At 49.3% G+C, this 26,428-nt stretch overlaps 2 protein-coding genes across 4 annotated transcripts; both read left to right on the top strand.

Moving 5' to 3' along the window:
* On the top strand, positions 1,256-10,606 carry ECH1 (enoyl-CoA hydratase 1). The gene is made up of 10 exons (XM_005692378.3): positions 1,256-1,385; positions 2,248-2,449; positions 2,577-2,665; positions 8,458-8,582; positions 8,667-8,715; positions 8,846-8,910; positions 9,485-9,555; positions 9,641-9,712; positions 9,971-10,121; positions 10,305-10,606. The coding sequence occupies exons 1-10, from the start codon at positions 1,334-1,336 to the stop codon at positions 10,407-10,409; spliced, it is 981 nt and encodes a 326-aa protein (XP_005692435.1). The 5' UTR covers positions 1,256-1,333; the 3' UTR covers positions 10,410-10,606.
* On the top strand, positions 11,520-19,897 carry LGALS4 (galectin 4). Of its 3 annotated transcripts, none has more exons than XM_018062363.1 (11): positions 11,520-11,755; positions 11,899-11,970; positions 12,292-12,380; positions 14,018-14,222; positions 16,369-16,503; positions 18,228-18,254; positions 18,368-18,406; positions 18,806-18,835; positions 19,127-19,215; positions 19,410-19,575; positions 19,657-19,897. In XM_018062363.1, exons 2-11 carry the CDS (start codon positions 11,926-11,928, stop codon positions 19,801-19,803), a joined length of 972 nt encoding a protein of 323 aa, XP_017917852.1. In that variant the 5' UTR covers positions 11,520-11,755; positions 11,899-11,925; the 3' UTR covers positions 19,804-19,897. The 3 variants fall into 3 exon arrangements, with proteins under 3 accessions (XP_017917852.1, XP_017917850.1, XP_005692436.1); XM_018062361.1 differs by having other exon boundaries at positions 11,522-11,755; positions 11,835-11,970; XM_005692379.3 differs by having other exon boundaries at positions 11,522-11,970.

Genomic DNA, 26,428 nt, shown 5'->3' with positions numbered 1-26,428 from the left:
CGTGAAGATGGGCTTCCCTGGTGGCTCAGTCAGTTAGGAACTCCTGCAGTGCAGGAGAACTGGGTTCTTTGGGTGTGGTGGGGCAACTCAGATTACACAGAGTTTAACGTTGGGCCGTCTGTATTCACATTCCCTTATGTGGATAACTGGTGGGAACTATTTTTTCCTTTTTAGTTCAGTCACTCAGTAGTGTCCAACTCTTTGCGACCCCATGAATTGCAGCACGCCAGGCCTCCCTGTCCATCACCAACTCCCGGAGTTCACTCAGACTCACGTCCATCAAGTCAGTGATGCCATCCAGCCATCTCATCCTCTGTTGTCCCCTTCTCCTGCCCCCAATCCCTCCCAGCATCAGGGTCTTTTCCAATGAGTCAGCTCTTCACCTGAGGTGGCCAAAGTATTGGAGCTTCAGCTTCAGCACCAGTCCTTCCAATGAACACCCAGGACTGATCTCCTTTAGGATGGACTGGTTGGACCTCCTTCCAGTCCAAGGGACTCTCAAGAGTCTTCTCCAACACCACAGTTCAAAAGCATTAATTCTTTGGTGCTTGGCCTTCTTCACAGTCCAACTCTCACATCCATACATGATCACTGGAAAAACCATAGCCTTGACTAGACGGACCTATGTTGGCAAAGTAATGTCTCTGCTTTTGAATACATATCTAGGTTGGTCATAACTTTCCTTCCAAGGAGTAAGCGTCTTTTAATTTCATGGCTGCAGTCACCATCTGCAGTGATTTTGGAGCCCCAGAAAATAAAGTCTGACACTGTTTCCAGTTTTCCCATCTATTTGCCATGAAGTGATGGGACCAGATGCCATGATCTTAGTTTTCTGAACGTTAAGCTTAAAGCCAATTTTTTCACTCTGTTTCACTTTCATCAAGAAGCTTTTTAGTTCCTCTTCACTTTCTGCCATAAGGGTGGTGTTATCTGCATATCTGAGGTTATTGATATTTCTCCTGGCTATGGTACAAAGGCATGATTGCAAACTTGGGAGGTCGGCAGTTATTTCGCCATTATGCCCGTGGACATTCAGTTGTCTCCAGTTTCTCCTTTATGAAACAGCTGTGATGAACTTTGTACAGAATGTTCAAAAGCAGTGTGAACTATTTTCTTAGGCCAGGTTCCTAGTGGATTAAAAGTTTCACGTCAAATCACTCTAATGGCCGGCGGATTTAGAAGACTGTTTCCGGTTGCCCTTGATAAAGATGGCGGAAAGGGGAACCGTCTCCGCCGTCAGCCTGCGGCTTCGATGCCCTCACCAAACATGGCGGCCTCTTGTCCCCGCCCCCATTAGCTTGCTCCCGTCGCGTTACTCCACCAGTCAGTAGCGATGGCGGCAGCGTTTGCGGCTTTTCGGCGATTCCGCGACTTGCTTACCCGGCGTAAGTCACCTCTTGATCTTTGAGGGGTCCGTTGAGCTGTCGTCCTGTCATCGCGACAGTTGGACGGAGAGGCCTGTCCAGCCCAGGGTTCGAACCCCTTATTAAACTCGGGTCTATGTGCCCCCATCCAGAGGGCTTCTGGCTTCCAGTTGGGCCGCTGACAAGCTCAGTGTACTCAGTCTGGAGTGAGTACCACGATCACAGGGCTTTCTGGGTGGCGCTAGTGGTTAAGAACCTGCCTGCCAATGCAGGAGACTAAAAGACACGGGTTCCATTCCCGGGTCGGGAAGATCCCCTGAAGAAGGGCACAGCAACCCACTCCATTATTCTTGCCTGGAGAATCCCATGGACAGAGGAGCCTAACGGGCTATGGCCCAGAGGGGTTGCAAAGAGTCAGACACGACTGAAGCAACTTAGCGTGCACCACAATTGTGCGTCTGAAGTGATCCTCAGACTGAGGCCACTGATAAATGCACCTGAATCTTAAACTCTGGTGGCGGTGGTGGTGCTTTAATCACTCCATGGCATCTGGCTCTTGTGACACCATGGACTGTAGCCTTCCAGGCTCCTCTGTCCATGGGATTTCCCAGGCAAGAAAACAGGAGTGGGTTGCCATTTTCTTTTCCAGGGGATCTTCCTAATCAAGGCGGTGGAACCCGGTCCTCCTGCATTGCAGGCAGATTCTTTACCGAGTGAGCCACTAGGGAAGCCCATCTTAAAGTCTATATCCCCTAAACCAAGGCCTCTCATAGGCGTGTGTCCCCCAACCTAGTGTCAACTGAGATGTGTACCCTCTGCTCTTGAAGGTGTTGTGCCCCATATTCAGGGTCATCAAAAGCACTTCTTACCTCTGTCTCCCCAGGACTGACAGCCTCCACCAACCTGGGTCTCAGCCTTCGCCCAATGAGTGCCTCTGCACAAGAGGAAGCCTCCAAAGCATCCCCAGAGGAAGCCCCAGGCCACAGCTATGAGTCCCTTCGGGTGACAGCTGCCCAGAAACATGTTCTGCATGTGCAACTAAACCGGCCTGAGAAGAGAAATGCCATGAACAAGGCCTTCTGGAGGTCTGGCCTGCAGATCCTGGAGGCCTGCCTGCACGAGGAGGCAGGGGCTGAGGGACTGGGCAGGGGAGGGCCTGAGGGCAGGGGATTCCCACCCCGACACAGCCCTTCCTCCTTTCCCCCTCCGCAGAGAGATGGTGGTATGCTTCAACAAGATTGCAGAAGACTCTGACTGTCGTGTGGTGGTGATCTCTGGTGCAGGAAAAATGTTCACTTCAGGTACCAGCTGCTCTCCACACCCACCCCTGCCAGTCTCCCCTGCTCCTGGGAATAGAATAATGCTTCATAATTAGGGTTTTAAGCAGCTTCTAAATTCTGCTTTGTATGCATGCTAAGTCGCTTCAGTTGTCCGACTCTTTGCAACCCATGGACTGTAGCCCACCAGGCTCCTCTGTCCATGGGGATTCTCCAGGAAAGAATACTGGAGTGAGTGGCTGTGCCTTTCTCCAGGGGATCTTCCTGACCCAGGGATTGAACCCATGTCTCATATGTCTCCTGCATTGGCAGGCAGGTTCTTTACCACTAGCGCCACCTTTTACTTGGGGAAAGTGAAAGAAAGTGAAGTCACTCAGTCGTGTCCGACTCTTTGCAACCCCATGGAGACCAGGCTCCTCTGTCCATGGGATTTTCTAGGCAAGAATACTGGAGTGGGTTGCCATTTCCTTCTCCAGGGAATCTTCCCGACCCAGGGATCAAAGCCAGGTCTCCCACATTGTAGACAGACGCTTTACCGTCTGAGCCACCAGGGAAGCTCTTACTTGGGGAAGGTCTGCTTAAATCATTTTCAAATGTAGAAATTAGTCCAACAAAAGACAGGATCACGGGCTCTAAAGTCTGGGTTTTCACGCTGAATCTATGGCCTTGATCAAGGCCCTTGACCTCTCAGTCTTTTTAGTGTGTGTCAATAAAATGTGTTGTGATAATTACATGCTTTCTGGGGATTTCCCTATCAGTCCAGTGTTAGGATTTGGTGCTTTCACTGCAGGGGCCCAGGTTCAGTCCCTGGTTGGCGAACTAAGATCCTGCCAGCTGCACATGAAGTGGCCAAAACCTTTTTTTCTTAAATACATGCTTTTGTGCAATTAATTTTGAACCTACATGAACTGATTTTCTGTCTGTTGGGTCTTTTGATTGTCCCACAAGTCTATTCTTCAGGTTGGATAATTTCCATCGGTCAGGTTCATCGTCTCCTTTGTCATCTCTCTTCTGCTGTTAAACCCATCTAGTGATTTTTTTTTTTTTAATTTCAAGGTGTAAAAAAACCAATATTGCAGAGCGCAGTAACATGAGATATGCCTATATCGTAGTTTCCACTTTTTTTTTTATAGTTTCCATTCTTCTGCTGAAGTTTCATATCTTTTTATTCGTCGCAATCATATTTTTCTTTGTGTCATTCAGCATGGTTACAATGGCTGTTTTTAAAATCCTGTCTCCTGATCCCAACATCGGGGCCGCCTTGGGGGTCAATCTCTGTTTATTACCTTTTCTCTTGAAAAAAAAAAAAAAAAGGGTCTCATTTTCCTGTTTCTTTGTTTTTGGAGTAAGGTTGGATTGCATGTATCCTGGATGTTGGACTATGGGAGAAAATGATGTGGAAATTCTAGATCCTATTACATAATTCCAGAGTGCTGGATTTCCTGTTTTAGCAGCTAAGTTGATGTCAGTTTTTAAATCTCTTTGCTGGGCTGTAGGTCTGGTTCATGGGATCTCTTGTTATAGAGATTTGGGCAGAGCTCATACACAGAATCTGGGGCTCCCCTCTCTGACTGTCTGCTTTCTGGAATTTCCCTCCCCCCTCATTTTCCATCAGTTGAGGTCCCCCTGGGCTCTGTCCTGTGATTCTTCAGGCACAACTTCACCCTGTACTCAGGTTAAATTAAAAAAAAAAACAGGTAACTCACTTGGCTGGTTCCTTCTAGAAGAATCTGCTTGGTGCCCTCAGGTAATTGGACCTTGTTCACGTAGGGCACATAGTTGGCATCTGTGGGAGGCTCCATGCCAGAAGTGAAGGGTCACATACACTGACTTCTGCACAGGGCCCAGCCCAGTGCTGGGGACCCGGCGGCGACTGAGATAGCCCCAGGCCCTGCCCCTCATTCAGTGGGGAAGACTGGACATTAAACAATGTACTTCTTTGTGTTTCCTCTCTTTCCTTCTGTGCCCTCTGTTCTTTCTATTTCTCTGTAACATTTTCGCCTGTCCCTTGTTTCCTTTTTCTGTTCTCCTTCATTTCTTTGTTCATCCATTCAACATTCAGCGACATCACTCCAGTGTCAGCTCCCTTCCTGGGTGACACCAGCCTTGAAATAGGACAGGATGAGGGTTCATCTCTAGCTGTGCCAGGCCAGAGGTCCTCATCTTTCAGCTTTTAGTTGATTGTGCCCATTTCGTCCCTAAAGGCCAGAAAGAAGACATTCAGTTTAATTAGCAGTTTTAAAGATTGAATGAAACTGCTAATTAAAAAAAAAAACAGTCCAGACTTATTTACATTTGTGGAGTGTCTCTAAGCACTTTACACATGTTAATTAATTCTCACCACAGCCCTATGAGACAAGCTCAGTCATCATCCCCATTTGATAGAGGAGGAAACTGAGACCCACAGAGAGGAAGAAATGTACCCAGTCCTCACTGTTGGGATTTTTGAATGTGGGCTGCCTGGCTGCAGAATCCTTGCCCTTCACCACTGAGTGACTATGGCCCAGGTGTATGGCAAGCTGATTCAGAGTATTCCTGACCCAGTAACCAGCCACCTGCCACCTCCACACACCTTCACCTCTCTGTGAGCTTCTGATCTGAAAACAATGGAGATGCTATGAGCACCCATGGGTGCAGTGGTAAAGAATCCACCTGCCAGGCAGGAGACACAGGTTCGATTCCTGTGTCGGGAAGATCCCCTGGAGAAGGACATGGCAACCCACTCCAGTATTCTTGCCTGAGAAATCCCATAGACAGAGGAGCCTGGCAGGCTACAGTCCATGGGGTGGCAAAGAGTTGGACACAACTTAGCAACTCATCACCCCCCTCATCAGGTTGCATCAAGGATTAAACGAGTTAACAGGCACCAAATGTTAACTCGTGTGAAACTTTTATTGGTGTACCTGTTATTCTTGATGATGATGAATAACTTAATTGTGATGGTGAATGAGATCTGAAACATTTAGAGGTTCCCAGGGAGCGAGATGGGAGACTCCTCAAAAACAAGTTCTGGCTCTGGAGGGGAAAGACCTCGTGCCATAATCTGGGGCCCTTTATTCCAAGGGGTTGCAGACAACCACCCATGTCTGAATATCCAAGTAGGGCAGATAAACCAGCAAAGCCAATGGGAGGAGGTGTCGCAAGTTGCCGAGGTGAGCTTGTTCTGGGAGTAAGCGTGGTTCCCACTGAGTCATACAAGCTTCTCAGACCTGGTATAGAAGCCAGCAGATGCCTGCAGACTGATGCAGGCGGTTCTGGCCTTGGCAGAGATGGAGTGTATAATAATAGGAACTATTGTGATGCCATTACATGCCAGGCACTGCTCAAAGCGCCATGAGCTCTGTCTCTTGAATCCTTGCAGCCCCATGAGCTCTCGGGAGGGTTTTAGCCTCAATTTTCAGAGCAGAGACCCAGAGGATGGAGTGAACTGGCTGAGGTCACACGGAGTTCTTTTTTCTTTTTAAAAAATAATTTTATTGTATTTATTTATTTTTGGCTGTTCTGGGTTTTCATTGCTGCAAGGGCTTTTCTCTAGTTGTGGCGAGCAGGGGCCACTCTCTAGCTGTTGCATGAGGGCCTCTCATCGCGATGGCTTCTCGTTGCGGAGCAGGGGCTCTAGGGTGCAAGGGCTTCCGTAGTCGCAGCTCCTGAGTTCTGGAGTGCAGGTTCAGGAGTTGGGGTGCCCTGGCTTAGTCACTCCACAGCATGGGGGGTCTCCCTGGCCCAGGGATCGAACCTGTGTCACCTGCATTGGCAGACGGATTCTTTACCACTGAGCCACTGGGGAAGCCCTACTTTATTTTTATTTGAAGGATAATGGGGTTATATCCTACTCATATTTAACTTGCACAAATTCAGCTCTACCCTGAGTCAGCACTCCTCTGTCCTCACTCATTTAAACAAGCTGCAGAGGCCACAAAGCTATAGAGGGCCAGGGGTGTGGCCGAATGTGGGACTGATTTTTCCAGCTTTGTCAAATTGCGCTGTACAAACAAGCAAAAGGATGAGAATGATTAACCTCAGGGAGAGGTTAATTCTGCTCAGAACCATCCTGTAGCTCCATCTCACTCAAGAGTCAAAGCCAAGGCCTCCTTTTGGCCCACAAGGCCCCACAGAATCTGCCTCTGTTACCTCCCTGACCTTGGCTCTTCCTGCTCTCCTTGCTCACTCTGCTCCACTGCGCTGGCCTCCTCCATGGTCCTCGCGCAGACACCAGGGGCCCTCCTACCACAGGGCCTCTGCACTGGCTGTCCCTAACATTGAGAACTCTCTTATCCCAGGTATCTGTACAGTTCCCTCCCTCTGGTCCTTCAGATCTTTACTCATATGTCATCATTTCAGTGACAGGGTCCCTGACCACCCGAGTTAATACTGCAGCAGCCCTCACTGCACATGGCGTGTGCATGTGCACGTGCGCACACACACACACTCACACTCACACTCACACTCCATTCCATTTCCCTCCTTTAATTTTTTTAGTACTTTTCTCCCCTGGACAAAATGAATTTTCTCATTTGTTTGTTTCCCCCATAGAAGAGCAGCCCCCTGGCGGCAGAGGTTGTTATCTGTGTTGTTCACTTATTGAGCACCTGCTGTGTACTAAGCTGTGTTAGGCACGGGGATAGAGTGGGAGGCAAAAAGCCAAACTCCTTGCGCGCACACACGTGCCCGTGCATGTGTATGTGTGTGTGGGTAGCTGACCTCTGCTCGTGGATCTCACATCCTAGAGAGGGAGACAGGCACACAATTATGTGATAACAAGAGGGCAGTGTGGGAGGCATGGCAGAGAAAGGAGATGAAGGGTGACAGGCTGCTATTGAGCCACGGTGGGGAGGGGGGGGCCTCCCTGAGGAGGTGGACTTTACCCTGTGGCTTGAACAGTGTGATGGAGTCAGTCTTGAGACCATTGCTGGGGAAAGGCTGCTCTAGGCAGAGGGAGAAATAGGCATGAAGGCCCCAGGAAGGGAATGTGTCGGCATTGTTGTAACAGCTGGTGGAGGCCTGCGTGTAGGTTAGAAATGGGGCTTGTGCAGAGTTGGTAAGGTCCTGGTATAAGACCTCGCATTTTATTCTATATGAGAGAGATGGGTGGATGGGAAGAAGAGAGGGCCCTGAGATGATCACAAGGGCCCTGAGGCTGCGTGTGGGGAACAGAATGTGGGAGCAGGTCAGTGGAGGAAAAGGTCAGACTTGGGATTGTCTTAAGGTTGGAGTGACAAAGATTGCTCCATTTCTGACCTCCCCATCTCAGGAACCATTACTACCTTTGACAAAATTAGTGTTAGTTGCTCAAGTCATGTCCGACTCTTTGAGATCCCATGGACTGTAGCCCAGTCCACAGAGGAGCCAGCCCCTCTGTCCATGGGATTTTCCAGCAAGAATACTGGAGTGGGTTGCCATTTCCTCCTCCACGGGATCTTCCCAACCCAGGGATCAAACCCAGTCTCCTGCATTGCAGGCAGATTCTTTACCACCCAGAGCCAGCTGCATGGCTCTGGGTTTGAAATCTCAGTTCCACTGCTCACAAGCCAGGGTGACCTTGGGCAAGCGACTTAAGCTCCCTGTACCTCAGTTTCTCCCCCGATAAAATGGAGATAGTAATAGGACCTACCTCAGAGGATCATTGTGAGGCTAAAGTGAGCAGAGACTCAATATGTGTTAACTTGTATTGCCTTCACACCCCAAATGCGACCCCTCCAGAAGACCTGTGTGAGTTGCTTTCTCCACTGTGGTGGTTTGCCTGGCCTATGACCTCTAGTTGGGGCAATGGGTAGGGCCTGGGAGGCTAGGTGAGCCTCCCCACATCTCCCCACCAGGTATCGACCTCATGGACATGGCTTCAGACCTCCTTCAGCCCGCAGGTGACGACACAGCCCGCATCAGCTGGCACCTTCATAGCCTCATCACCAGATACCAAGAGACCTTCAGCGTCATCGAGAAGGTGACTCTGGGAGTCTAGCAGGGTGTCCCCCCAACCTGCTGCTCCCGGACCAGCCTTGACCCTGCCCCTTCTGTCCCCTTCCAGTGCCCTAAGCCGGTGATCGCTGCCATCCATGGAGGCTGCATTGGTGGAGGTTGAGTCTGAATCCACCCACCCCAGATCTGTTGCTAGTTAGACTTTGCCCCAAGGCGCAAGCCCATGGTCTGGGAGTGGGGGTGGGTCAGTCCTGTGGTTGTTCAGTGTCTTTGGCCTCTACTTCCCAGGAGTGGATCTCATCACTGCCTGTGACATCCGATACAGTACCCAGGATTCTTTCTTCCAAGTGAAGGTGAGCCATTCTCCCAAGCTTCTGCTCCCTTGGGTCCTACTGAGGGCTGAGAAATGAGTGGCAGAGCCGGGTCAGAGCAGGGACGGAGCAAGCTAAAGGGGGTGGGAGTGAGCCTCGATGGCTTCATGGAAAAGTTAGAATTGAATCTTAAAAAGTAAAACTTGGCCACAGGGGACATCAAGGGGAGGTCACGGAGTCAGTGTGAGGTCAAGAGTGAGTCAGTGTGTGGGGGAGGGGAAGAGGGTGGGGTCTTTGCTGGAGTCAGCGCTGGAAGGGGGTGGGAGGCAGGATGGAGCTCATGGATGGAGGGGTTCAGGGCAAGGCTTTTCCTGGAGATAGATGCAGCTGACTTCAGAGTTGGGAGGACAGGGGAGTTGGAAGGTGGGCTATATTCTAGAGCGAAGGAACCTATATGGGCAAAAGTCTGGATGGGAATGAAAAGGGGTGTTTTGGAGGGGCGTCTCTGAGGTGAGTGTGGTGGGACTCAGGTAAATACGGAGTTTCGCTGCCACTGAGGCTGCAGTGGGGACAATACTGGGCAGAAACCAAGCACTAACACTGTCGCTTCCCCCAGGAGGTGGACATAGGTTTGGCGGCAGATGTGGGAACCCTGCAGCGACTGCCCAAAGTCATCGGGAACCAGAGGTGGGTAAGGGGAGCCTGGGCAAGGGGACAGCAGAGCATCTCCTAAACAGGATGCCATCCTCTCGCATGTCCTGCCCTCTTGCAGCCTGGTCAACGAGCTGGCCTACACTGCCCGCAAGATGATGGCTGATGAGGCCCTGGAGAGTGGACTGGTCAGGTAGGGGCTGAGGCCTGTGCTGGATAAGAATTCAGGGGCAGCCAGGCTTGGGTGGGGCTCCTTGGATTCCCATGCACCTTAACTCACGGATTCCAAGTGGCCTCCTCTCTCTGGGTGGAGTCTATTGCCCTGCTCCGATTGGTCCATTTCACCAGCGTTGTCTTCCACTTTCTACTGTGATTGGTCACTTCTTCATCCATGGGAGGGAGAGGAGAGCGCCTCTCAGATTGCCTGATTTCCAATTTCTTTCATCCTCAGCCGGCTCTTCCCAGACAAGGAGACCATGCTTGATGCGGCTTTCACCTTGGCAGCTGAGATTTCCAGCAAGAGCCCCGTGGCGGTGCAGAGCACAAAAATCAACCTGATCTACTCCCGCGACCATTCGGTGACGGAGAGCCTCAACTATATGGTGAGACTCTCCATCCAACCAATCACACCCATCTCTGATTCCCCGAGTGACCAATCAGGGCCCAGCGGCCCTTTACAGGCCTTGTCCTCTGATTGGCTCGCTGCTATCTCCCTCCCATTTTTTCATTGGTCCAATGAAAATCTTCCTGTATCCTTTCTATTACCGGCTGCCATCATTATCCAGAAATCCTGGAACATGAGCATGCTACAAACAAAAGACGTCATGAAGTCTGTCCAGGCCGCAATAGAGAAGAAGGCTCTGAAGACCATCACCTTCTCCAAGCTCTGAGAGGCCTGTCGTCCCAGGTCTTGGCGCAGGGGTCTGGCTTTGCCCCGCCTCCTGCCTGCATGTTCTTGTTCATGGAAAGGGAGGATTCGTAAAGATGGTCCAGCTTGCTGTCTTCTCAAGTCTCCCAGTTTATACCTTTATGACACATTTCTTCCTGCCTTATCTTTGCCCCACGAACAATAAAGCAATGTAAAGAACCCGATGTCCTTGTTGGAAAGAGAGGCGAGGCATAAAGAGTAGGTAGTACAGTGACCCTGGGGGCTCTAAGGACCACGGTTGTGTTGAATGTTGGGAATAGAGATTTGACCGATTGGGAATGGGAGCTGTGCAGGTGAGGACCATTCAGAGTGTTGGTGGGCAGGCCAGGCCAGCCCTGGTAGAAAGTCATGTGACTCCCTTTAGGTTGACAAGGCTACAGATGGTCTCCCTGCCTGCTTCATGCTTAAGGGCAGAGTCTACCCTGCCTGGTACCCACTCACCACAGAACATAGTGGGATCCGGTGCTAGAGTGTGGTTAGGAGTCAACTGCTACACACTCTTGGGCCAACTGCCTCACTTCTTTAAGCTTCGAGTTTTCCATAGGTAATCTCAACCTCCTGGGGAATTAGGACTAGGTGCTTTCACTGTGGTGGCCCAGGGTTCAGTCCCTAGTCGGGGAGCTAAGATCACACAAGCCTGGTGGCACCGCCAAAAAAATTAATTAAAAAAAAAAACAAAAACCTGGATTTGTGTTTGGAATGAGAGCAAAGTATTATTTTTCCCTCTGTCTTTTTAGTGTTTTAGCATTAATTTATTTCTTGTATATGCCACATCCTATTCTGAAAATTTATTTAGTGATTCCTTTCAAGGACCCTATGAAGTTGATACTATTAATATTTAACAGACAGGCAAATGGGTAAATTGAAGTGAAGGCACTGACCCAAGATCAAACAGCCAAGAAATGGCAGAGGAAGGAATTCAACCCACAGCTTCTGGCTCCAGAAGTCAGTGATCTAAAGCACTACATATACGATACAATGTACATAGTAGAGCTATGCAGTGGGCAAGCAATAAATTTAGGTCTTTTCACAGTTCCTGGGAGTACCAAGAGTGCCCAGGTCCTCCCTGCTCTCACTTTTTTCATTGCCCATCTGTTCTGGGCCACTCCTTTTAGCCCTGCCCTGCCCAACCTTCCTGGCCTCACCTTCCCTCTGCCAACAAAGGTCCAGTCAGGTTTTATGGACTCTGATAAGGGCCAAAGTTCACCAGCACTTCCTCTTTACAAAAGAACCTAGAGGGGCTCTGAGCTGAGTTGCACCAGGTGTGGCCCCAATGATCTGGATGGTGGTTGATCACTCGTGAGGCTGGTAAGAGAAGGGAGCCTGGGATGTGGAGAAGAGGGACCCCACCATGGACCCTGCCCTGTAGCCACACCCTTATCCTCAGGTATAAGAGCCACCCACCGCCTGCTTGCTGCCACCATTCACAACTCCTGCAGCTTTCCTCACAGGAGAAGTCACCAGCCCAGCCTCTCAAGATGGCCTTTGTCCCTGCACCAGGCTACCAGCCCACCTACAACCCGGTGAGATACCCTACCCCCAGGCTTAGCTCCACCCGGACCTCCATGCACCAGTTTATCCTCATCCTGAGCCTCAGAGGCACCCATCTGTGACCCTTGGGGCTGATTTACCCAGTAGCGACCCTGGAGCCTGACTTACTCCCACTCTTGTCTCAGGCTATTTGCTTCCATCTTTAACTCAGCTCTCTTCATCTCACTGATCCCTCCCACTTTGGTTTCCTCTCTCTTGCTTGATGGAGTGGGGCTGGCAGGGCTTCTGAATAAGTGGTAAGGGCTGCAATAGGCAGATGGCCTTTGAGGCCCCTCACCTGACCCCATCTGCAGACGCTGCCCTACCACAACCCCATACCAGGAGGTCTCAGAGCTGGAATGTCCATTTACATCCAAGGAGTGGCTAGCGAGCACATGAAGAGGTAAGACCCTCCCCTGTGCCTGGCGAGCAAAGGAGGAAGGGGGGAGGGGAGGGGGTGACTACAAACGGGGCTTCCAGCCCAAATGCAGGAGGCCTGCTTCCCTTCCTCCACCCTGGCTGAGAAGAGGACTCTATGTCACTGCATCAGATGGCCTCTCCAGCCCTGGTCTGGAGAGTCCAGGGCTTGGTGATCAGATCAGGAGAGAGACCCAGGGGACTGGGAGGTGTTAGGGAGACTCACTATGACAGGTGGCCCCAAACTTGGGACACTGGATTGGAATTGATGGGCATGATAGCATGAATTAAGATCACAGGCTCAGAACTGGTCCACCTGAATTCACATCCCAGATCTGTCACTTAGCAACAGTGTGACTGGGAAAGCTCTGTGTGCTTTACTTTCTCATCTGTAAAATGAGTTTTGAGGATTCAGTGTGTAAAGTAGTATAATCAGTGCTACAATAACTTAGCTTTTTAAAAAATGTTGTTTTATTAATTTATTTACTTTTGGCTGCCCTGGGTCTTCATTGCTGCATACAGGCTTTCCTCTAGTTGCAGCCAGTGGGGATGACTCTCTAGTGGCAGTGTGCAGGCTTCTTACTGTGGTGGCTTAGCTTGATGTGCAGCACAGGCTCTAGAGCTTGGGCTTCAATAGTTGTGACGCATGGGCTCAGTAGTTGTTGCTCACGAGCTTAGTTGCCCTGGCACATGTGGAATCTTCCCAGACAGGGGATTGAACCCATGTCCCCTTCACTGGCAGGCAGTGTCCCAACCACTAGGCCATCAGAGAATTCCTTAGATTTTTTAATGGCTTTAAAATAGGATCATCGTTTCTTTGTTCATTTTTTATACATCCACTGAGCACCCACTCTGTGCCTAGACGCTGGGAACAGAGCAGTCAACAGGACAAAGATCCCTGGAGCTGACATCCTAGTAGAGGAGATGGATAAAAAATAAATTTAACTCAAATATACAATTTGGCAAATGGTGATAAATGCTATGGAGACAAGGAGAGAAGAGAGATGGGGAGCAGATGTCGGGGAGAGGATGTGGCATTGTCCCATTAAATAAGGTGGCCAGGGAAGGGAACTTTTCAGCAAAGACCTGAAGGAGGTGAGGGAGGGAGTCTGGGGTGTATCTGAGGTGTATCTGAGTGCAAAGTCCTCGGGCAGGTGTGTGCCTGCCCCCTTGCAGTAATTTGTGGGATGCTGATGTGAAGTGAGCTGTGCAAAGTGCTCGGATTTGGGTCTTCCGGATGACAGAGAATGAGATGGTTGGATGGCATCACTGACTCCATGGACATGAGTTTGAGCAAGCTCCAGGAGTTGGTGATGGACAGGGAAACCTGGCATGCAGCAGTCCATGGGGTTGCAAAGAGGACTGAGCAACTGAACTGAACTGGACTGAGAGTCCCTCTGGCTGCACGTGGGGAATGGGTTTCAGGAACTGGGGAAGGGGATAAATAGACTTGAACTGATAGATTTAAGTTTGCCCGGCAAACGCAGGAGTCCCAGGGGCGGTCCTATTTGAAACTGGGTGGCGGAAGGGTTTCTCTTAAGGACAGGGATTGAGCGAAGGGGTAGCGGTGGGAAACTGACCCTTGGAGTGAGGCCAGGGGTACAGCCCTCCGTGTCCCGCCAGGTTCTTCGTGAACTTCGAGGTGGGGCAGGGCCAAGGGGCAGACGTCGCCTTCCACTTCAATCCCCGCTTTGATGGCTGGGATAAGGTGGTCTTGAACTCGAAGCAGAAAGGCTCGTGGGGCAATGAGGAGAGGAAAATGAGCATGCCCTTCCGCAAGGGCGCGGCCTTCGAGCTGGTGTTCATGGTCATGACGGAGCACTTCAAGGTCAGAGCCGTGGGGGCGGGGCCTCCCCTCCCCTCCCTGGGGGCGGGGCCTCCCCGCCCCGCTCCTCCCTCCCTCCTTTTCTTCCTTCATTGTTTGCCTGCCTGCCTGCCTTTCTTCCCCTACTCCCTCCCACTCGCCGTTTCTTTCTTTTTCCCTCTCTCCCTTTCCCCTCCCTCCTCCCTTTTATCTTTTCTTTTCCTTCTTTCCTGCCTATCAAACAATTCTCTCCTTTTTTTAAAATTTTTTTCTCATTAAAATTTTTTTTAAATAAAAATTCTCTCATCTCTTTTTCTTATACCCATTCCTCCACCATGGAGAGCCTTCTGACATGTTTCGCGTTTATCATCTTGCCCCTCTGTATTCTTGCGAGATTCAGATTTGTGTTAGTCGGTTCAGTCGTATCCAACTCTTTGCCACCCCATGGACTGCAGCCCGCCAGGCTCCTCTGTTCCTGAAATTCTCCAGGCAAGAATACTGGAGTGGGTTGCCCTTCTCCTCAAGGGATCGTCCTGACCCAGGCGTCGAAACCAGGTGTCCCACATTGCAGGCAGACTCTAACTTCTGAGCCGCTAGGGAAACCCAAACACACAAAAGGACGCACGGAATTCTGGGAAACCCTCCCCTCCTGGGCCAGGGCTGATAGCTGTCAACTCCAAGTCTGTCTGCTCCCATCTCCGCCTGCCACTTCCCTTCCCCTATTATTTAACAGCAAATCCTAGATGTCATATATTTTCATTCATAAATATTTTTGTTTTTAAAAACACAGGCAGGCTGCCACTGTCAGACCTAAAAAAATGTTCAGTTCTTCCTTAGGGTCATCACACACCCAGTGATCCCGTCATCTCATGAATGCCTTAATGTTTGACGTTGTCTACATTTTGTTTGAATCAGCATCCCAAAAAGGCCCACATATTGTGATTGATTACTATTCTGGGAAATTTTTTAAAGTATTTATTAAAGTGTGACCCAGGTACAGAAAACTGCGTACACAGCTGACTTGTTCACAAAGACAGCACAGTGTGTAACTAGCTCCTAGATGGAGAAACAGAGCCCTCCTAGTCCCCTCAGCCCCAGGGGCGGCCTTGATCCTGATTGTGTGATCTGATCTGTTTCTGCGACTTTGTTTTTTTAAGTGTGTATGCACCCATGCTGTGTATTCCCCTCTACTTTCCTCATTGGTTGTGTGTGTGTGTGTGTGAGTGAGAGAGAGGCTCCCCGTGTTGCTCTGTCTCACTTGGTCTGGCCCTTTTGATGGCTGTCTAGTACTCCCTGTGTCTACCCTCAGAGTTCTCTGCATCCTCTGCCTCTGGCTCCCCATAAATGACATGTGGTGGAGCCGGTGACCATCCGTCCCCGCCTGGCCTGTGAGGGAAGTCTCCTCCTACCTGGACCTTATCTGCCCTCTTATGGGCACCAGATTTCCAACCTCATCACCAGAGGTTAACATCACTGCTTGAGTTCAGACACCGGCACTGGTTCAAGTCTGAGCTTTGCCGTTCCCCAGCATGTGACTTTGAACTGGTCTCCCTACCACCTGGAGCCTCTGCTTTCCTGAACAACAGAGACAGTGCCTGGTCCTGCCTCCAGTCACCATATTGATGTCAGTGGGTCAAGCGTTTGGCGTGTAGGAAGCTCTCGGTCCTGGGGAGCTTAGCTCTGTAAATAGAACCTTGATGGCTCAAACTATTCTGAGATGTGCTAACCGTGCAAGTCTGTGCACAAGATTTTCCACAGTGCCTTTGACATGCCTTCCCAACAATCCCAGAGCGAGATCTCATTTTACAGATGGGAAAAACAAAGGCTCAGAGAAGCTAGTGACTTACCTGAGGTCACACAGCCAAGACCACATTAGGGCTAGACCTCAAACCCAGTCATTTGGTGCCAAAACTAGGACTCTGATTCAATTTTCCCCCAGTCTCCATCCTCAGTCTGAGTTCTCCATGCTTATCCACCCACCAATCTGTGAGCTGACTTTTGACCTCAGTTTGACCTTTGACCAGTGGACTTAAGATTCCTGACTCTGAAACTGTGTCAGCTCACCCTTAAGACTTTTGACCCCATGTCAAAAAGCTCCCTATTGCCTGCTTCCTGTTTCTACCTTCCCAAGGTCGTGGGTGCCGACTCTGACCTTACCCCTGCCCTCCAGGTGGTGGTGAATGGGACTCCCTTCTATGAGTTTAAGCACCGGATCCCGCTGCAGATGGTCACCCACCTGCATGTGGATGGTGACCTGATGCTTCAATCAATTAACTTCATCGGAGGCCAGCCTCCCTCAAACCAGGTATGTGGTGTCTCTCTCTCCTGTCTGCTTGTTCCCTTCCTTAATGCTCATGTTTACTAATTTCCTGGGCACTTTCTCTGTGCCAGACCCACTGCTGGGCGATTCCATGGACCCAGTGGCAACCAAGACAGTCTACTGGCTCTGTCCCAGATGGTGGTGGCCACAGGCAGTCAGTGTGGGGGGTGGGAGGTATACAGGGGATTTGGAGAGTCTTTGTTTCTTTTTCTAAGGTATTTGAACCATTTTATACACCATCATTTTGTTTTATTTATTTTTACTTATTTTTTGGCTGTGCCACTTGGCTTACAAGATCCTTGTTCCCTGACCAGGGATTGAACCCTGGCCCTTGGTAGTGAAAGTGCAGAGTCCCAACCTCTGGACCATCCGGGAATTCCCTGCAGGGTCTTAAGGAAGTACTTTCTGAAGAAGAAATAGGTGTGTGAGCTGAGTCAGAAAGCACAGACCCAGTGACCAAGAAACCCACTCCCAGGTCCATAGTGAACGATTGGCCACCAAAACACAGGCACTAGAACCCCCCAGCAGCACAGCTTGGAGCAGCTCGAACTCCATACCCCTGGCATGAGCTTTAGCTGAGGGCTCTCCCCTTTCCAACCTGTGAGTCCCCCAGTCCCTCCCAGGGGAAAGGACTCTCTGACAATCGTCAGCCCCATTCTACAGATGTGGGAACTGAGGCACGGAGAGCTTAAGTAACTTGCCCAAGGTCTTGGACCTTGTAATTGGCAGAGGCACAGATCAAACCACTCGCTCCTCTGCCTCCCCAGTGAGGAATGTCTTCATCCATAAGGTAACCTCGGGCCTATGGTAACCTCATTTTACTCCATCAATGTATTTTATTATTTTTTTGAATTTTTATTTATTTGTTTTTGGCCTCACTGCCAAAAATGAGGGAATTCCCTCATCAATGTATCTTTAAAAAAAAAAAAAAGAGAATTCCCTGGTGGTCCAGGGATTACGACTCTGTTCTTTCACTCCTGAGCACTTGGGTTCAATCCCTGGTGGGAACTAAGATCCCACCAAATGCACAATACAGGCAGGAGAGAAAAAAAAAAAGAAGCTATTTTTTAAAACTGGCTTAACACGGAAGTTCAAGGCAGAAAGGAGTTCATTAGAAATAGAGAGAAAGGGTGAAGAAAAATTGTCTAGATGAGGGAAAAGGTTTTGCAGGCACAAGAAGCCACAGTTGAGAAGGTGAGGGCGAGTGAGAGAGAAACAGAGGCAGGGAGAGCCAGAGACTGCGAAAGACAGAGTCTCACACAGCCTGAAACAGCCCGAGACAGACAGGGGAGGCAGGAACTTGACTGGTAAAAGCACCGTGCTGGCCTCAGGGTGGTCACATAGAGTGAGGGGCAAATCATGGTTGGCGATGTGGTGAGCAGAGTATTGTGTGGACTTGGGAGGTGTTCTGAGGGTGCTCACTTTACTGCGGAGGGAGGAGAGGAGTGGATGAGGTTCCTGGGATAGCAGGAAGCCAGGATGGGGCAGGCATAAGAATAGAATTTATCAGCCTTGTCCTAAAGGGGTGGGGTGAGGTGCACTGATGATCCCTAAACTTGATGAGTTCTCTGCCATGAATGAGCCACCTGGGTATACCCAGAGTTGCCATGGATGGTGGTGGTGGGCTGCCCTGGGGCAGGCATCCTTGACACCTTCCAGGCCCTAGATTGGGGCCCCCCTCATTGCCTCCTTCTCCTCTGTGCCCACAGATGCCCATGCCTGCTCAGGCGTACCCAGTAAGTACCTGCTGGTGGGTGATGGACTTCCCCTCGAGGTGGGGGTTCAGGGGCTGAGGAGGCCCTGGGCCCCCCAGCCTCTCACCACTCATGTCTTCCTTCTATCCACGTAGAATCCCGGACAGTACTATCAGCAACAAAGCAGACTGCCTGTAAGTGGGACGGTGTATGGCCATTCGAGTGCTGGGTGGTAAGAGCTGGAGGGTGGTCAGATCGGATCCCCAACTGTATTAATCCAGCACCTAGAGATATGCCTGCATGTGGTAGTAGTTGTTGTTTAGTCGCTTAGTCGTGTCTGAATGTTTGTGACCCCAGAGACTGTAGCCTGCCAGCTCCTCTGTCCATGGGATTCTCCAGGCAAGAATACTGGAGTGGGTTGCCATTTCCTTCTCCGGGCAAACTTCCCAACTCAGGGACTGAACCCACATCTCCTGCGTTGGCAGGTGGATTCTTTACCTCTGAGCCATCAGGGACAGCCCCTGTATGCCATAGATGTGCCCTAATTTTTGTCGAATATTACAGAATAGTATCTCTTCTTCCTCACTTCACAGACCATGGAGGGACCCCCAGCCTTCAACCCGGTAAGGTCTCTGGCGGGAGTTTAGGGTTCTGTGGTGGGCAGATTGTGGGAAAACAGGAGTGGGAGGTCCTGAACCACTGGGAGCCCTGAGAAGGTCGGAAACAGAACGGCCAGAGCACATTTGGGACGGGAGGTGGGTGGGGAGAGGGTAGAATTGGTGGTTGGAGTCGGTGGGGCTTGGAGGTTTGGAGCGTTTCCCAAGATAAGTGAATGCGCCTCTCTGAAAATTCATCCCTGCCTCTGGCTTCTGGGGACCTGAGAGATGTTGGGATATTGTGTTTTCTTTCTACAGCCCGTGCCATTTAATGGGAGACTGCAAGGGGGGCTTATAGCTCGAAGAACCATCATTATCAAGGGCTACATACCCCCCACAGCCAAGAGGTACAGAATCCAGATTGAGGTGCAGAATCTCTCACCATCATCGCTCAAACCTAGGAGTCTGAGCCCTCAACCCCCTCCTCCATTGGAGACCCGGGTGTCCAGGCCCCAGCTCCCTCCTTCCTTGGGGAGCAAGGTGCTCCCCCAGCCCCCCTCCCATACCCTCATCTTACTCCTGCCTTCCTCTCTGCCCCTAGCTTTGTCATCAACTTCAAGGTGGGATCCTCTGGGGACGTGGCTCTGCACATTAACCCCCGCATGACCGAGGGCGCAGTGGTTCGGAACAGCTTTCTGAATGGCTCCTGGGGATCTGAGGAGAGGAAGGTCCCCTACAACCCGTTTGGTCCTGGACAGTTCTTTGATGTGAGTCTGGGGCCTCTTTCCCTGCTTCCCTCCGAAGCGTCTGTCCTGGCCCTGGCCTCATGCCTGCCCTTCTCCCTGCAGCTGTCCGTTCGTTGTGGCGCAGACCGCTTCAAGGTCTATGCCAACGGCCAGCACCTCTTCGACTTCTCCCATCGCCTCTCAGCCTTCCAGAGGGTGGACTTGGTGGAGATCCACGGTGATGTCACCTTGTCCTACGTCCAGATCTGATCTATCCCTGGGGCCATAACCCTTGGGAACACAGAGGAAGATCCTGTAGGACCCTTTCTAAGCCCCTAATAAAATGTCTGAGGGTGTCTCATGAGTGTATGTGACTCCTTTCACTTCCCTCATTGTCTCTTTCTTTTTGATTCAGTCATGGCCTGTCCATTCAGCCATCCAGCCATCTGGTCATCCATTTTCTCATCATAATAAATCTAGGCCTTTGAGTGTATCAACCCATTCACTCCTCACAATGCCAGTAGGTAGGAACTATTACTATCTTCCATGTGTAAATGATGAAGAAACAGGCAAAGAAAAATGAAGTTCACTGCCTAAGGTCACAGAGTCCATAAACGGCAGAACCAGGATTCAAATCAAGGTGGTCTGGCTCCCAAGGCTACGTGCTCAACCACTGTGTAGTCTTGTAGTGGGAATTCCTAATAATGTACTTTTACAGCCTTGAGAAATTTCGCAGAAATAGCACCTGAAAAAACAGTATATATTAAGAAATCATGTTAATGACTATCTTTCATGTTTTTCTTAAGAATAATCACCTTGTTGCAAACCCTAAGGCCAGACCCAGAAGGGAGTATGACTGGGATCATGAAAGCATGGACCTTGAGACACCGGGTTGGCACCAGGCATGAACGCTGCCTACGTACTTGCTAATTGTTCACGAGACTAGCCCAGAAGGGAACGGCCTGGGATAAACACAAGGAGATCTGGACTAAGTCAGTGTAGTTCATTAAGTTTAGAAGTACGTAATTAACATAACATGTGTCTTGAGAAAGATAAGATCTGAGAAAGTCTTGTTGTCTGCAATTAGGAATAAAAGCTGGACTCAGAGTGGACTCTGCCCCTCAGTCCAATAGAGGTTGCAGTTCCCCTGACCCATTGCACCAGATTTCATGTTCTGTCTTCATTCTCTTATTGTCTCATTCATTCACCTAGTCTAGTTCTCAAACAGTTCTACATCGCAATCTCCTGGGGAGCTTTTAAAAAATATTGATATCCCAACCCATGATTAGATTAAACTATATAAAAACTATATAAAAATAGTTATTAAACTATAGTTTAATAGTTTATATTAAACTATATAAAAATACCATTTTTGTAGGTTTAAAAGTGCTTGAATATCAATCATTCCGTATGTTCCAGCCTGGTATATCAGTAGCAGGTTCCAGGCATCAATATGTTCATTTAGTTCTCCAGATGATTCTGTGGATTTGTCAGACTCTGATAGAAGATGTTCTGGGGGCCCTCAGACCCTGGATGGATGCTAGGAGGAGTCAGGAAGGGAGGAGGGATGACCTGGGCAACCTCCAGACCGGGGCTCCTCCTTCTGGACTCTCTCTTGTCGCACTGAACAGTCACTGCCCAGGAATGGCCATGGAGATACACATCAGACGTGAGCCTAGAGGGGCTTAGGGAGAGGGGCCCCCAGAGAGCTGGGGAGGTCGTGTCTGGTTTTGTATCACTGCGGCAAAATGTCTGAAGAAATAATGGCTGCAAACTTACCCAATTTCATGGAAGACATTAGATTCTAGATCCAAGAAGCTCAATGTGCTGCAAGGAGGATAAATACAAAGAGATCCGTACCTAGACCCAGCACAGTCAAACTGCTGGAAGGAGGAGAAAGGACAAGGACAGTTTTGAAAGCTGCAAGTGAAAAACAGCTCCACACAAACAGGGGAACAGCATGTGTTTACAGAAACAACTAACTGTTCACAGAAACACTGGAGGCCAGAATGCAGCTGAATGACATATTCAGAGTGCTAAAGAAAAGAAAACTGTCAATAATTCTATATTCAACAAAACTAGATTTTAAAACTGAAGGCAAGGGACTTCCTGGTGGTCCAGTGGTTAAGAATCCTCCTGCCAATGCAGAGGATGAGGGTTCAATCCCTGGTTGGGGAACAAATTCTCACATGCCCCAGGGCAGCTAAGCCCACGGGCCACACCACAGAGCACTCTGTAACCCATTTGCCACAACTACAGGGAAGCCAGCGTGCTGCAACAAAGGGTCCTGCAGGCCACAGGAAGGTTCCGCATATCACATAAGACCCAACACAGCCAAAAATAATAAAATAGCTCAATAAATATAAAAAAACAAAACTGAAGGCAAAAGAAAGACATTCTCAGGTAGACAAAAATCAGTTCATTGTGAGCTGATCTACCCTGTTGGAAATGCTAAAGAAAGTCCTTCACTTTGAAAGAAAATGACATCACATCCGCAGGAAGAAAGAAATGAAGAATCCTAGAAATTATAAATATGTGGATAAACATTTTTTAAAATGAATATTTTTCTTTGTTTTTTTTTTCTTTAAAAATGTGATTATAAAAGTGGAAGTTATAACACTATGTTGTAGAGTGCATAACATATATGGATGTGATGTAACAACAGTAGCACAAAATAAGGTAGGAAATGGAGATAGGTTGGAACAAGTCTGCTATATTTTATTGGAATTCAATATGTATTAACCTAAAGTTGACTGTGATAATTTACAGTGTAAATATTGTCGTCCCTAGAGTGACCATTTGAGAACCAGCTTTCCAAATATATAGTTTTCCAAAAAATCAACAGAGGAATTTAAATAGTGTGCTAAAAGTTGTTTAACACGGAAGAAGATAGTGAAGGAGTCACAGAGAGTGAAAACAGACAGCAAGACGGCAGCCGTAAAGCCAACCATATCAATCATGACCTCAAGCGTGAATGAAATAAACATTCCAACCAAAAGTCAGAGACCATCTGTGGTAGTTAGCTTCCAAAGTGGCCTCCAACGATACTCACACCCTTGTGTGAACACCTCCCAAACTACCAGTGTTGCTGCGTGTGACTAGAGGAATATGGCAGAAGCAGCGGCACAAACTGGGTTATGAGACCCTGCAGCTTCTGTCTTAGCTTGTTCTGTTGCCGACACTTTTCCATCACTCCTCCCCGAGGAGTCAGTAACTTCTTGAACAGTCCTCGGTAAGTGTTCATGTGGCGAGAGACTGAACTCCTGCCAGCACTCACATGTGTGAGCCCTCTTTGGAGAAGCTCTTCCAATCCCAGTCAAGCCTTTAGAATAGGGGTTGCAAACTTTTTCTATAATGTTCTGTTGTTTAGTTACTAAGTCGTGTCCAACTCTTTGCCACCCCATGGACTGCAGCTGGCCAAGCTCCTCTGTCCATGGGATTTTCCAGGCAAGAACACTGGAGTGGGTTGCCATTTCCCTCTCTAGGAGATCTTCCCAACCCAGATTCAAACCAGAGTCTCTTGCACTGGTGGGCAGATTCTTTACTGCTAAGTTGCCAAGCCACATAGTAAACCTGTTAGGCGTTGTGGGTGACCTGAAAAATTCCTGAAATCCACTGGTAAAGCACAAAAGCAGCCAATAGGCAATATATAAATGAAAGAGCATGACTATGTCCCAGTAAAACTATTTATGGACACTGAAATGTGTATTTCACATCATTTTCAGTGTTGTGAAATATTCTTTTTTTTTTTTTTTTCACTTTTTCCCAGCTATTTTAAAGTGTGGAAATCATTTTTAGATTGTGAGTCTTACAAATACCGGCATTGGGTGGATTTAGCCCACTGCCATAGTTTGCCAAAACTTCTTTCGGATGATAGTAACTTCACTGATAGTTTGACTGTAGCTTCATGAAAACTCAGCACCACAACCACCTAGTTAAGCCACTCCTGGACTCCAAACTTCAGAAACGGCAAGACAATAAATATGCGTTGTTTTATGATGTTAATGGGATAATCTGTTATGAAGCAATAGATAATAATACACCGTCAGCCTGAATAAGAAAGTCAGACCCAAGCATACGCTTATTTGTACTTTAGATCTAACTTTTTAGACATAAAAAAGTTGAAAGTAAAAGGATAAGAAAAATACCATGCTAACAATAAGCATAAGAGAGTGAGGACAAAATTGGTATCAGTGCAATAGATGTTAAAAAAATTTTACTAGAGACAAAGAAGAACATTTCATAATGATACAAGGGTCAATACATCAAATATACACATCAAAGATACACATGTAGGGAACTGCCTAGAGCTCCAGTGGTTAGGACTTGGCGAGTTCACCGCAGCGGGGCAGGGATTCGATCCTTGGTCAGGGAACTAAGATCCTGCATCCCCAGAGGCATGGCAAAGACAAACAAAAAACAATAAAAACCCCCCAAACACACGTTTATTGCTAAGTGACAAAACCAAGGTGAGTAGGTGGAGAGCTCAATTTTATGCAGGGAGGGGTGGGAAAACTGCATATGCATGAGTTTAGGAGTATAGAGAGGACTTCCTTGGTGGTCCAGTGGTTAAGAATCTGCCTTGTAATGCAGGGGACACTGGTTCCACCCCTGGTCTGGGAAGATTCCACGTGCCAAGGGACAACCGGGCTGGTGTGCCACGAATACTGAAGCCCACATGCCCCAGAGCCCATCGTCCACAAGAGAAGCTATCACAACTAGAGTAGCCCGAGCCCCGGAGCTAGACAGTAGCCCCGCTCACCACAACTAGAGAGCAGCAATGAAGACCTGGCACAGCCAAAAAGTAAGTAAATAATAAAATATTTTTATATATTAAAAAGGTAGATAATAAAACATTTTAAAACAAGAAGTACAGAGTTTTAGAAAGAAACACAAGAAATGAACACATTGGTAACAGAAGTTTATTCTTATAAAGGAGGACTTTCATATGCATGTTTTATATATTCATATTTTTCTGTTTTGAAATGACAAACACAGAAAGTTGTAAGCACAGTACAAACTTTTTTTTTCCTATATGTATTTGAGCGTTAGTTGCCAATATGTTGCCTGATCACCTTCAAATACTTTACTGGGTATTTCTACACAAACAAGAACATTCTCTTGCATGTCCACTGTAAGGCCACAGTGAAAATGAGGAAATCTACGTGGATGGATGCTGCTGCTACTGCTGCTAAGTCACTTCAGTCATGTCCGACTCTGTGTGACCCCATAGACGGCAGCCCGCCAGGCTCCCCCATCCCTGGGATTCTCCAGGCAAGAACACTGGAGTGGGTTGATGGATAACTATCACCTATTCTGAAGACCCCAATCGCATTTACCATGGTGCCAATGACTACTTTTCACTGCAAACTTGGAAATTTGTATCATAAGTGTATGTGTGTACATGTGTGTTTAGTTGCTCAGTGGTGTCAGACTCTTTGTGACCCCATGGACTGTAGCCCGCCAGGCTCTTCTGTCCATGGGGATTCTCCAGGCAAGAATACTGGAGTGGGTTGCCATTTCCTCCTCCAGGGTATCTTCCCGACCCAGGGATCAAGTCTGGGTATCTTGTGTTGCATGCAGATTCTTTACCATCTGAGCCACCAGATCTCTTCTGTGTGTGTGTGTGTGTGTGTGTGTGTGTGTGTGTGTGTGTGTGTACATGTCTCAGGTAGCTCAGATGGTAAAGAATTTGCCTGCAATGCGGGAGACCTGGATTCGATCCCTGGGTTGGGAAGATCCCCTAGAGGAGGGCATGGCAACCCACTCCAGTATTCTTGCCTGGAGAATCGCCAGGGACAGAGAAGTCTGGCAGGCTACAGTCTGTGGGGTCACAGAGTCTGACAAGACAGAGCGACTAAGCACAGCAGGTATATATCCTTGAACAGGCAAAAACAAAAACAAAAACATGAGCCCAGGGGACCAGGGGAATTCAGACTTTCCCGGGTCTTCCACTGGGAGAGGGGAGCCTTCATTCCACGATTCATCCAGAGACACACTCTCAAGAGCCAGACCTGGGGTGGGGTGACTTCAGCCGAAGGGTCTCAAGGGGCAGAAGAAATGGGTCCAGAAATGGCTGAAGCCCGGCGGGGCAGGGCTTGGTCTTCCCATCACCCTAGGTTCAGTCGGTAGCCAGTCCCAGCTTGCTGAGCCTCTGTTCTTAAGCCGAGGCTCAGCAAGTTTTAAACTTCTGTAGCGAACATGGAATTTTCCAGGCAAGAACACTGAAATGGGTTGCTATTTCCTATGCCAGGGGATTTTCCCAACCCAAGGATCAGAACCCACGTCTCTTACATCTTCCATGGACACGGAAGCTAGGTGCATCCCGCCAGAGGCGCGGCCCCGGACTTTTCCAGAACCCAGCCCAGCCCTCCGTGCGCGGCTGGCACCCTGCACCCTCCCGGTTCCATCTGCAGGTGACAGCCCCGGCAGCTGCGAGCGCCTCACTGAGGGGGTTGGGGGTGATCGCGTGGCCCTGGCTACCCCCGCCCCCCACCAGAGCCCTTCAGTGGCGGCCCAGAGAACCCCTGAAATCAGATAATCCCAACCTGGAGGTTGCGGGGTGGGAGCAGTGGGGGGAGACTGGGCGTCTGCAGGGACCCAGCTCCCCCTTTCCCGTAGAATCTCGGGTAAGACCGGGTAGTGGGGTGGGACGCTCGCGGCCTTTGGGTGAGCCCAGGAGGACGAAGTGTGTGGACCCACTCGACATGGGAGACTCGCCCTTCGCGTCCCGCCTCTCCTCCGCCGGGAGGCTGGCGCTCCAGTGCGCTTCTGCCCCGAGGCACAAAGGGCGGGAGCCTGTCCCGACCCGACTGCCAGAAGTCTGGGAAGCAGGCGAAGTCCGATTTGCTTCCGAACCGCTCGTGAAGCCAACTGCAGCCGCCTGGAGGTGGGG

The sequence above is a fragment of the Capra hircus genome, chromosome 18 (assembly GCF_001704415.2).
Source record: "Capra hircus breed San Clemente chromosome 18, ASM170441v1, whole genome shotgun sequence".
In the NCBI taxonomy this organism is placed as follows: Eukaryota; Metazoa; Chordata; class Mammalia; order Artiodactyla; family Bovidae; genus Capra; species Capra hircus.
This window is presented reverse-complemented; position numbering and strand designations above follow the sequence as displayed.

Bases quoted from the DNA above. Each gene is read 5' to 3' on its own strand.
- ECH1 (XM_005692378.3), top strand. From the start codon at position 1,334: ATGGCGGCAGCGTTTGCGGCTTTTCGGCGATTCCGCGACTTGCTTACC. The intron at 8,583-8,666 runs GTGACTCTGGGA...GTCCCCTTCCAG, and splicing joins CCTTCAGCGTCATCGAGAAG to TGCCCTAAGCCGGTGATCGC. The intron at 8,716-8,845 runs GTTGAGTCTGAA...TCTACTTCCCAG, and splicing joins TGGAGGCTGCATTGGTGGAG to GAGTGGATCTCATCACTGCC.
- LGALS4 (XM_005692379.3), top strand. From the start codon at position 11,776: ATGTGGAGAAGAGGGACCCCACCATGGACCCTGCCCTGTAGCCACACC. The intron at 11,971-12,291 runs GTGAGATACCCT...CCCCATCTGCAG, and splicing joins ACCAGCCCACCTACAACCCG to ACGCTGCCCTACCACAACCC. The intron at 18,407-18,805 runs GTAAGTGGGACG...CTCACTTCACAG, and splicing joins AGCAACAAAGCAGACTGCCT to ACCATGGAGGGACCCCCAGC.